Source organism: Schistocerca cancellata, chromosome 4, assembly GCF_023864275.1.
Source record: "Schistocerca cancellata isolate TAMUIC-IGC-003103 chromosome 4, iqSchCanc2.1, whole genome shotgun sequence".
Lineage (NCBI taxonomy): Eukaryota > Metazoa > Arthropoda > Insecta > Orthoptera > Acrididae > Schistocerca > Schistocerca cancellata.
Window position 1 is genome coordinate 612,496,340 of NC_064629.1, and position 13,034 is coordinate 612,509,373.

Below are 13,034 nucleotides of genomic sequence, written 5' to 3' on the forward strand. Positions count from 1 at the left end.
CTGTACATGCTGTGGGCAGTACAATTCACTAAAAGAATGTTGCTTCGATTTCCTCATTAAAGTTTACTTTGCAACCTGTCTAGACTTGCATTAAGCAACCTTATATATTTTTATGTACAATGGCAAAATTTGTAGCCCTGTGATCTCTCTTATTCACCAGTGTGGCTTTCAACGACTTGTTTTTCCTTTGTGATGGCCTAATTAATGTGTGAAGTTTAGGCAGATCCAGGATGCAAGTTTTTATCTTTGTTAAAAGTGTAGAAAAAAGCTTTGTTCATTTAAGTGTCCATTAAACATATGACAGGTAACATTGTTCTATATGATACGTATGTATTTATGATGATTGATTGTGCTTTAGCAGAAATTACTGTGAAACAGCTGTTATTGCTGTCTCTTGTCTAGCAAACTCACACTGTTATGATGAAAGATTTTTCTGGCTACAGAGGCTTTTTTTTTTAATAGCATGATAGTGCAACAGCGGTACACCAAATAGAATTTTTAGAGCTTAATTCTGGTTCAGTCAGTCTTTAATTAAATTTCCCATTCCTTCTCTGAGTTTCACTTGATTGTTTTTCCAGTGATGTGTCCCAAATATTACATTTGGAGTGTCACTATCTTTGATTAATAAAAGTAGATTGGGAGATGGATGGTTGAATGAGGAAATATAATCCAAATAATTTTGTCCATAGATTGGAGGCAGCACATCAGTGAGTGCTAGTTGTGGAAATTTAAATGTACGCCCTACATTGGAAAGATGTTTAGAAGTTAATCTGAGAAGTATTCTTCCAGCATCTGCCTTCAAGTTCAGGTAAGAATCATATATTGTCATAATTTCGTGTGCACTTGTATAATTGTGGAGAGTGACAAGGTGGGCTGGAGGTTACAGCTGAGGAAAATTATTCTACTTTTTGATTAACTGTCAAAATTGCAAAATATGAAGTATATCAATAGAAAAATTGCTATGTGATAACTGAGTTTTGTTTAAATGTTCTTTTACAGTCACTCATTCCTGGGTTTATCAAAATGTGGTCAGTTCCTGTTATCCTATACATACACTGCTGAACTTGATGTGGTATCATTCAATACAGTACACAAATATAGGTTACACTGGTGGGCATTTGTTCCACATCAGAAAGCAAGAAAGGTTTCTGAAGTAGTATTGTTTGGTGATAGTGGGCCTATATGCAGTCCTCTGTACATTTGCCTCTGTCAGTGGCCTTTGGATTACTCCAAAGTTGTCATTTATGGAAACAGGTATGTTTTGCATCTGCCGTATCTTTATAATGCTTAACAGTGTACACAATCTGATCAAAAGTATTTGGACACCCTATGTAATGCGGAATTGACCTCTAAATGTCAAGAGAATTGGATGCACCAGTGTAGAAGGTGGTGGGGCGTATTGTGTTGTCAGTAGTGAGGCAGTAATTGCAGAATGAGTTAGTCACAAGAAATCATGAGCTTCAAATGTGGACGAATAATTGGGTGTCCCCTGAGTAACAGATCCATCACTGACATTTTATCCCTTATAAAACTGTCAATCAACTGTTGACATTGTGATTGTCTGGTGGAAACATGAAGGAACAACCTGAGCTAAATGAAGGTGAGGCAGACCTCGTGTACTGATGGGCAGGGATTGTAGAGTATTGTGGAGGGTGGCTGTAAAAGAATTGCTTGAAATTAGTGAAAGGAATTACTTGAGAGTCCTAAAGTGCTATAAGCAGTCCAATTAGCAAAAGGGTTGTACATGGGGAGTTAAGCTCTTCATAATCCACACATTCCTGCAGTCAGTTGTACGTGATGTTTGAGGTGGGTATAAAGGGCAACACCCCTTTGTGGTGTGACTGAAAATGAGTGATGTGGAGTGATTAATTATGCTATTCCCTGTGGCAATCCAGTGGAAGGGTTTGGGTGTGACAAATGCCTGGAGAACATTACCTGCCATCGTGTAATGCCTAGAATGAAATAAGGGGGTGGTGTTACAGCATGGGAGAATTCCTCATGGTTAGGATGTGGTACCCTTATTGTCCTTAAGAAAATGCTAAATGCAGAAGGGTATGAACATATTTTCCAACATTGTGAACTGCATACAGTAGAGGAACAGTTCAGAGATAATTATCAATTATATCAGCATGACAACACACTCCATCATAAAGCAGCATCTCTGAGTCAATGGTTTGTGGAAAATAATGTTCCTGAAATCGACTGGCTGGCTTAAGACTAGGTCAGGGCCAGCGGCAGTTTATCTAGTGCTCATAGTTTGACAACACGTCACTTTTGGCTAGCCCAAGGCCTGATACTTTCATGTAACTATTGAGACGTGAGAAATAGGCAACAAATTTCTAGTGCCAAAATAGAGACCATTCTATTCTTTGCTTTGATCAAAATATTAGACTGTGTTTTTTTTTTTCCGAATATCTCACAAAATATGAGGTTGTGGTTAAGCTGGAATGTGACAGGTTGTGAGTGGGCAAAGCCAGCGAATGTGAAAGCTTAAAAACTTGGTTGCGGTGACAGACTGATCTGTAGCTTAGCCTGAGGCCAAGCTTAGTTTGGAATATGAAAGTGTTACAGAAATTAAATTAATAATCTTCTTTGTAACATGTATTTGCTTTCTCCAAACATGCCGTGAATTTCAAGGTTGTGGTCAGCTTGGGACATAACAGCACCAGTGAATAATCTTGATTGTCAAAATATTTGCTTATAGGTTGTGATATTTTATCATGAGCATGTGACAGTATCCCTGTGAAACACTTTGTCTGTCTGTTGCTCTCTCATTGGCTCTGTAGACCCTCTTCCGTTCCCATCATACCTCTTAGCAAACATTCACAAGATTGCTGCATGAAATGTGTAAGTACAGCACTGGCCCTGACTTAGACTTTTAGCTAGCGGTCTGCCCAGTGTGCCAACCTGAAGCCAATGGAACGCCTATGGCATGTGTTACAACATTGACTTTGCTCTAGACTCCAAAGTGCAGCTGCTTTTTCTGTTTTTGTCATTTGAGGAAGAATGAGCTGCCATTCCTTCACAGACAGTCCCCAGCAGAATTCGAGCCATCGTAAAGGGGAAGGATTGACACACCCCATTTGTCCACTAATAGGTGTCTGAAACCTTTTGATCAGATAGTGTAGTTGAAGTAATTCTATATTAGTAATATACACAATTAGAACATAGATAGGTAATTTAGTAGCCTTGAAGAGTGTTGATGTGTCTTTCATTTGTGATCTAATATTTGAATCCAGTAGCAGCAGCTTTCATCATAAAGCAACAAATATACCAGCAAACCACAAAATGAAAACCTTTTTGTTGCTTTTCTATATCATTCCTTTGTGTCTAGAAAACATGTTTTATGCTGAATCTGTAGAACTAATGCTTTCTGTAGAATGAGTACGATCTGTTCCATATCCTGTATTTATGCACTGTTTAGTGAAAGCTTTTGTACAAGACTCTGAAGTACCTTCTGTACTATATGCACAGTGTAACTTGGCACCCCACTCAAGGTGTGCTGGAATTGAAGGAATAAGCACAAGCCCTTCTGTTCACTCCCAGCACTCCGTATGCAAGGTGCCAGATTGGATTGTGTGTATAGTAGGGCTTCATATATTTGATACTGACGAAGTTCAGTGTCATAGTCATTACAGTTTCATGTCAAAAGTGTAAATAATAATAATAATAATAATAATAATAATAATAATAATAATAATAATAATAATCCCCGTGGAGGCCCGGGAAAAGAATAGGCCTCCGGTATGTTCTGCCAGTCATAAAAGGCGACGAAAAGAACAAACCACTAATAGGGCTAACCCCCCTTTTAGTGTGATTACTTGGTTCAGGACAGAACTAAAGAAGCCTCGGACAAGTGCCGTCATGGTCGGGGACGACGCTTGAACCCTATGCCCGCCCACAATGGTAACGACACTGCTAGCCAACTGGAAAATGATTTAAATCCAAATAGAGGTGTTTTGCAGGATATGCTTCCTGCAACCACCCTAGAAGGAAAACAAAGACAGAGGATGAGATGGTCAGATGAAGTTAATCGACACCTCATGTTCTGTTATTACCAAGCAACAAACCTAGGAACCAACACAACTGGATACAGATCACAAGTATACACAACATTTATTACCAGATACCCGGAATTAAAATTTTTAACAGAACAACGACTAACTGATCAGACCCGTGTGATAATAAAAAATAACAGGATACCCCAGTCAGAATTAGAAAACATCAAACAACAAGTACAACAAATACTGGAACAAAATAATGTGCAATCAGTAGAAGAAGAAAATACAGTAATGGACTCAAACATCCCAGAGCAAACAAACAAAGACCAACACGTATCAATTAAACAATCAGAGGAAAATGAAATCTTAAGACAGCCACCAGAACAAGCACAAATAGAACACGAAGTGACACACATGTTGGATATAGAAGATAAATTTCAGCTGACATATATAGAATACAAAGACACAAATACAGACATTAGACCATTCTTGCCTAGACCGCCAAATAACCCACAAGTCGAAACAACAATAAAGACTATCAACACAATCATACACAACAAAATAAATGAAAACACAACTATGGAAGAGTTACAACTACTGGTTTATATAGGAGCACTCACTACACTAAATATACACACTAGGCAGAGATCAGAACAAACCAACACACATAAGAAACCCACAAAACCAGCATGGCAACACAGGCTACAAATCAGAATAGAAAAACTGAGAAAAGACATCGGACAGCTAACACAATTTATAAGAAATGAAATATCAGACAAAAAACGAAAAAGGTTAGGTAAAATCTCACAACAAGAAGCAATAGAGCAATTAGATGAAAAAAAGCAGAAATTGCAAGCATTGGCCAAACGACTTAGAAGATACAAAAAAAGTGAAAATAGAAGGAAACAAAACCAAACATTCAACACAAACCAAAAGAGATTTTACCAAACAATAGATAACACACACATTAAAATAGACAATCCACCAAACATAACAGACATGGAACACTTCTGGAGCAACATATGGTCAAACCCGGTACAACATAACAGGCATGCACGGTGGATACAAGCAGAAACAGACACATACAAGATGATACCACAGATGCCTGAAGTGATAATTTTGCAACATGAAGTCACCCGAGCAATTAATTCTACACACAATTGGAAAGCCCCTGGAAATGATAAAATAGCAAATTACTGGCTAAAGAAGTTCACCTCAACACATTCACATCTAACTAAATTATTTAACAGTTACATTGCAGACCCATACACATTCCCTGATACACTTGCACATGGAATAACCTATCTGAAACCTAAAGATCAAGCAGACACAGCAAACCCAGCTAAATATCCCCCTATAACATGCCTACCAACAATATACAAAATATTAACTTCAGTCATCACACAGAAATTAATGACACATACAACACAGAACAAAATTATAAATGAAGAACAAAAAGGCTGCTGCAAAGGAGCACGAGGATGTAAAGAGCAACTGATAATAGATGCAGAGGTGACATATCAAGCTAAAACTAAACAAAGGTCCCTACACTACGCATACATTGATTACCAAAAAGCCTTTGATAGTGTACCCCACTCATGGTTACTACAGATATTGGAAATATACAAAGTAGATCCTAAATTGATACAGTTTCTAAACATAGTAATGAAAAACTGGAAAACCACACTTAATATCCAAACAAATTCAGATAACATCACATCACAGCCAATACAGATTAAGCATGGAATATACCAAGGAGACTCATTAAGTCCTTTCTGGTTCTGTCTTGCTCTGAACCCACTATCCAACATGCTAAATAATACAAATTATGGATACAATACTACTGGAACATACCCACACAAAATCACACATTTGCTATACATGGATGATCTAAAACTACTGGCAGCAACAAATCAACAACTCAACCAATTACTAAAGATAACAGAAGTATTCAGCAATGATATAAATATGGCTTTTGGAACAGACAAATGTAAGAAAAATAGCATAGTCAAGGGAAAACACACTAAACAAGAAGATTACATATTGGATAACCACAGCGACTGCATAGAAGCGATGGAAAAAACAGATGCCTATAAATATCTAGGATACAGACAAAAAATAGGAATAGATAATACAAATATTAAAGAAGAACTAAAAGAAAAATATAGACAAAGACTAACAAAAATACTGAAAACAGAATTGACAGCAAGAAACAAGACAAAAGCTATAAATACTTATGCTATACCAGTATTGACCTACTCATTTGGAGTAGTGAAATGGAGTGACACAGACCTAGAAGCACTCAATACACTTACACGATCACAATGCCACAAATATAGAATACATCACATACATTCAGCAACAGAAAGATTCACATTAAGCAGAAAGGAAGGTGGAAGGGGATTTATAGATATAAAAAACCTACATTATGGACAGGTAGACAATTTAAGAAAATTCTTTCTAGAACGAGCAGAAACTAGCAAAATACACAAAGCAATCACTCAATATAAATACATCGGTTACACCTCTGCAATTTCATAACCACTTCTACAACCCTTTAGATCACATAACATCAACAGATACAAAGAAAGTAAATTGGAAAAAGAAAACACTACATGGCAAGCACCCGTATCATCTAACACAGCCACACATAGATCAAGACGCATCCAACACATGGCTAAGAAAAGGCAATATATACAGTGAGACGGAAGGATTCATGATTGCAATACAGGATCAAACAATAAACACCAGATATTACAGCAAGCATATTATTAAAGATCCCAATACCACAACAGATAAATGCAAACTTATACTGGCACAGAACCATTATAACAGATGAAACAACACCACATAACAAACCTGACATCATACTCACCAATAAAAAGAAGAAATTAACACAATTAATCGAAACATCCATACCCAATACAACAAATATACAGAAGAAAACAGGAGAAAAAATTGAAAAATACATCTAACTGGCTGAGGAAGTCAAGGACATGTGGCATCAGGATAAAGTTGACATTATACCAATTATACTATCAACTACAGGAGTCATACCACACAATATCCACCAGTACATCAACGCAATACAGCTACATCCAAACTTATATATACAACTACAGAAATCTGTAATTATTGATACATGTTCAATTACCTGAAAGTTCCTAAATGCAGTTTAACATATACCGTACAGTTAAAAGGAAGTCACACTTGATCAAGGTCCGTGTCACTTTCCATTTTGAACCAGACCTAAGGTCTGAGAAAGGAAAGATGATGATGATGATGATGATGATGATGATGATAGATCTTTGTCATTATGTTTTGTATGAAGAGTTCTTCATTTGCATAATTGGTTTTAGGAAATTGTCATTATGTACATTATGGTATTGTAGCACTTCTAGTCATTTGCTTTCACATTATACACATAAACAGAGTGAGGGAAAAATGACTGTCTATATGCCTCACTACTAGACCTAATTTCTCTTAGTTTTTCTTTGTGATTCGTATGTGAGTGAAATGTACATTGGAAGCAGTAGAATTGTTTTGCAGACAGCTTCAAATGCTGGATCTCTAAATTTTCTCTATTGCGATCCTCAAAAAGAACATCACCTTACCTCCAGGGACTCTCATTTGCATTCCCGAAGCATGTGCATAATACTTGCATGTTGGTCAAACCTACCATGAGCAAATCTAGCTGTCTGCCTCTGACTGGCTTTGATGCCTTCCTTCAATCTGATGGTTTGCAGGATATCATATGCGAAAAGGGAAAACTGAATTTCACACAAACAGTGCTTCCCTAAATCAGTGCTGGTTTGTAGACAGAAGCTTTTCTGTCTCGAGGAAATTTATTGTATTTGATCTGAGACTACGCGTAAGAATTCTACAACAAACTCGTTTTAGAGATATTGGTCTGTAATTTTGTGGGTCTTATCTTCTACCCTTCTTATATACAGAAGCCATTGGCACTTTTTTCCTGTTGTTGAGAACTTTGTGTTGGCAAGAGGTTTGCGATAAATGCAGGTTAAGTAAGGGCCCAATGCCATAGAGTACACTGTGTGAAACTGAATTGGGATTCCATCTGGACTTGGTGACATAACATTTAATAATTGTGTGTATGTTCATGCTATGCTTGTAAAGTGTACTGCTCCATTTACCAGATACTAGAGGAACATTTTACCCCTGGTGTGAGAGCTCAGTGAGGTGGCGCAGTTGTCAGAGACATTGGTCTCCAATTTGCTAGAAGCAGGATTCAAATCACTGTCGGGCCATCCATGAGGTCCCCTAAATTAAAATGAATGCCAGAATGGTCCTTTTGAAAAGGACATGCTAAATTTTCCTCCAGAGCTCCTGTTCCAACTTTAACGACCTAATCAGTATTGGAATTTAAGCAAAAATAATACTCACTATCATTCAGTAGTATCTGCTGGAGGTTTAGAGGGAAGATTGTTCCTCAGGTGTACTGTGCAGTTCATGTTGCACCACAGCATTGATCACTGCTACAACTTCAAGAGCTGACATGACCTGCAACAAATTGCTAATTATAGCTCTATGAAGTGAAGTGTATTTGCTATTGGAGCATTTGGCATGTCATTACTCTCCACAAAACTGTTGTCAATCTTAGGTGTGTTCCAATCAAATGGAAAACCACTGTTAGATTTATTGATAGTGTCAGTAGCTGTGAAGCACTACAGTGACATGTTAAATTCACACATTCACAAATAATGTGAAATTGCTTAATCAGTCAGAACTTGGTCATAATATTTTGACACGTAGGACAAAACTGGCAGTTTGTAAGTATTCCACAAGTGGAGCTCTGTTCCACATTTCCCAGCTATCACTGGCAATGACATTGTAAGCTGCATTTCTGAGTATGTCCTAATGTACCTACCTCAGAAAGTAGGTAATTGAGAAACTTTTAGACAATGCATGTATCCTCGTGCACTGGGAATTTTGCTAGTGTTTGGGACTCACCTGCTGGCCATCGGTCTACTCAGAATTTTGAATTTCATTTTGCGCCTCGATTGCAAGAATTCACAGAACTGTATTTGTTTACACTCTGAATTCCCAGCCAGCCATCCAGATTCATGTTTTCCATAATTTCCCCTAAATTGTTGATTTCCTTCCCCAATCTGAGCTTGTGCTCCATCTCTTATACATAAATTCATCAGGACATTAAATGCTAATCTTCTTTTATTATCTGTCTTGTTTTGTTTTCTTGATCCCTATATGAGATACAAAATGGAGGAAATTAAATTGCTGCACAGGCTTCTTTGAATTCTGCTTATCTCAGTTTACCTGACAGCTTTTGTGAGATCAGTGCCCATAGATCCCCATTTAAGTTTTGTGTTTCCGTTATTTTTATGGCTTGCATTGAATTATTGTAATCCTAGCAACGAGCATCTGAATCAATTCAACCTGTGCTGATAAGACTACATGATAAAGAATGTAATGCTGGATCAGCTGTCCAGTATTGGTCACATTAGCATTGTATGTGGTTCCTTTGTAGATGCACCACACTTTTTCAAAACCATTCCAACAATTTTGCCTTCCATTCAGCTCCCCTACCACTGATGCCACATGTTCGTCCCATTTACTGTCACTTTGTATCATTCACATGGACACTTAAGCAATTTGATAGGCTTAATAAGCTAACCACTGATCTTGTAATTGGGAACTATTGTGTTCTTTCTCTTTTTTATGAACATTATCTTGTATAGATGTACATTGAGGGAGATCTGCCATCCAGTACAAAGAGTATAAGTACTGTCTAAATCATTCTGCATGCACTTAAGATGATTCAGTGATGAAACTTGCATTAAAAAAACTGCATCATCAATGAAAAATCTGAGTATGTTACTGATTTCCTTTGATGAATGATGCATGTACAGAGTGTCCCAAGGTGAATGGTCAGTACTGAGGGATGTTGCAGGAACAGTCATTCAAAGCAAAAAAGTCTAGTAAACTTGGGCTCTAGCTCTAAACTGCAAACCTTCAGAGCTTAGAGCACTTTTTCCATGGAAGAGAGATGTTTCAGATTAGTGAAGATGAAAAAGTACTCATAGCTCTTTAAGATATGCGTTTAGAGCTTACGTTCACTAGACTTTTTTTGCTTGGAGTGGTTGTTCCCGTCATATCCCCTAATGTTGACCATTCCTCATGGGGCACACTGTATATTGAGAACTGAGCAGTCCTTTATTCATCCTTGGTGACCACCCAATGTTAATTAAGTTACTAATGCATGTTTTCCAACAGGTATAATGTATTGAATGCAGTTAGTAAAAGAACTTGGTTGCATATTTGTGAAAATACCCCATGTGATTGTTCCTTGATTATCAGCTGAAAAGGTGGTAGTATGAAATACCTTTCAGAAATGAAGGAAGACAGAATCAATCTATTTACCTGCTTGTGCATTTCACTGGGGAACCTCATATTTGATCTTAATTTGACATTGGGTATATAGGTCACTTTTCCTGTGCAACTATCCTTGCATTATTCAATAAACAGGGGCGATATGACCTTTTCTAGCATGTGGGACTATTTGTTGCACAAAAGATTTAAAAACATAATAGAGAAGAGGCTTCTCCCACACCATGTTCGATGTAAACTATTATGGGAATATGGTCATGGCCTGGTGCCATACTTTTTTCAATTGTTTTTGAACTGATAGTGCTTATTTAAAGATCTCATCCCTACATTCTCTTTCTTCGTGTGAGTTTTCACAGCATTCTCCAAATGGTACCATTAACCCAAAATGGGTTTTTGTTATCTTTCAGTACCTTAATTGTTATGAATTTATGAGGTGAGGGATCTTTAACCGCAGTTCTTCTGAGTCTATTAGATTTGAACTAAAAGTTATCTGTTTGCCCTTTAAGTAAGAAACACGGAAATGCTCTACTAGTTGATCTCAACAAAAATAACTGTGATTAAGACAAATTATGACAGTTAATTAATTGAAAGTATCTTATAGAACTGTATTTCATATAAAGGCAGATAGCAACTAAATATTTAGACATTAATAAGTGTTTAGTTTGTAGGCTTTTTATTGGAGAGATATTGAGTCAGACAGACCTGATCAGAAAGACACTAAACTACTCATAAAATTATACTTACATGGACAGTTTAACCAAACCTATTTCCAATTGAATTTGGGAAAGGCTTGTGTTCACTAGAATACCTATTGAAAGAAGTAAATAAAGACAAGCATAAACTAATTATAACACATGAGATATAATTTTTGCTATTCTGCTTTTCTTTAAATAAGAAAGAGTTTAATAATAGCAGTACAGAAATAATTATCCTCTGCAGTGCATTAACAATGTGTTGTGATTAGAAATAGATTACTGACTCCAATTTTTAATTTCTACCAATTCCACCCAAGTAACTTCTTGAACTTGCATATAATGTTTTAAGAATTACATTAAGATTCCATGCATCTTTATACCTCGTAACACTTTCAAAGTACCCTGGCGGATAAATTAGTTTTAGAAAAGATTTTTTACTGCTGGAAGCAATAAGTTGTTTTAATATTGAATGAGAACAACATACAGCAAAAATAGATTTCTTTGTATACTTAATGCTAATGGACAGGAAGACACTCATTCCATTGGGGGATGATATGATGGGAAACCTGTATTTTATTTCTTAATATAATTCCATGTAGGAAAATTTTTTAATATTGTCATGAAATATTGTTCGGGAAGATCACTTATTCAGTGCTGACTTGTGTAACAGTCATTCTCATCTTGTTAGCAGCTTTTTGTAAGCTAAGTTCCCATACCAGCTGTTTAAATATTTATTTACTTGGGGATTTTAGACATCAGTACCTATGCTTGATGTCTACACATGATGATTGTAATTTTATTTATTATCTCCCCAATGTTGACCTTAACTCATTGTCATGGATGTACAGAAGTACAAGGAAATACGTAAGTATAAGCTGCCATTTCCATATTTGGTGCCCATGTTGTAAGTTAAAAAAATTAAATACTTTTAGTCATAATTAAAAAAAAATACACTCAAGAGGACAGGTCTTTATAACATAACTCAGCTGATGGAATTGGTAGTGTAAATAAGACTTGGATAAAAATGTACTCACGAAGTGGCAGCAGAACACACACGTAAGAAGGTTATAATTAGGCAAACACTCTGAGCCAGTGACTCCTTTCTCAGGCAGTTATGGTTGAAGGGGAAGGAAGAGGGGTGAAGGAAAAGGACTGGAGAGATGGATTTCCTGAAATCTACCCTTTTTCTTAGACCTCTCCAGTCCTTTTCCTTCACCCCTCTTCTGTCCCCTTTAACCCTTCTGCCTGAAAAAGGAGCCACTGGCTCTGAAAGCTTGCCTAATTATAACCTTCTTTTATGTGTGTTTTCTTTCTGCTGCCATTTGGTGAGTAGATTTTTATCTAAATAATTAATTTATTTTGTAAAAAATTATTTTCGTTGTTAAATGAGACTAATTTGCTACAGTAATCCCTCAGTTGAGCATCTGAACACAAGGAAAGAGTGGCCATATTAAGATTTACTGAAAATAACCGTTAGCAATGGCGGTATGAATATGAAGCTTTATTTATTTCCCAACCAAGATAGAGGACTATTTTTTTCTTATGTTTACTATGACAAACAGACATCACAAGTATAACAGTGAAGTTTGTGAATGCAACAATGGCAAGAGCGAATTATTCAATTCCACAACGAGTGTTTGTTTATTATTCGTATATGCGTACAGAGTTCGCTTGTATTGGTTGGAGATTATTTGAACAGAAGTTCCCAGGTGTTTGAATTCAGAGTCATGATGCAGTTCATAAATTAGTGAATACATTTCATGAAATGGGAAGTGTTCAAGACAAGAAGCCTAAACGATGGCATACAGTGCTCACAGAAATTCATCTCGATGATAATGCATACTGCCTGTAAAATTCCCCTGAAAAGTCTCTTTGGTGGCTTTCACAGCGGACACAAATATCGTGCACCTCTATGAAAAGAGGTGCTAAGCTGCTTGGGGTAAGCCCCTATAAAGTATCAGTAGTACAAGAA

The 13,034-nt window shown here is 36.8% G+C and overlaps 1 protein-coding gene across 1 annotated transcript in view; it reads left to right on the top strand.

Annotated features, from left to right (window-relative positions):
• LOC126183742 (uncharacterized) overlaps positions 1–13,034 on the top strand; it is a 128,486-nt gene that overhangs the window by 11,797 nt on the left and 103,655 nt on the right. Inside the window, exons 2-3 of the mRNA XM_049925955.1 lie at positions 690–808; positions 1,000–1,254. Of these exons, the coding sequence (XP_049781912.1) occupies positions 690–808; positions 1,000–1,254 (374 nt within the window). The remainder of the gene's footprint in view (positions 1–689; positions 809–999; positions 1,255–13,034) is intronic.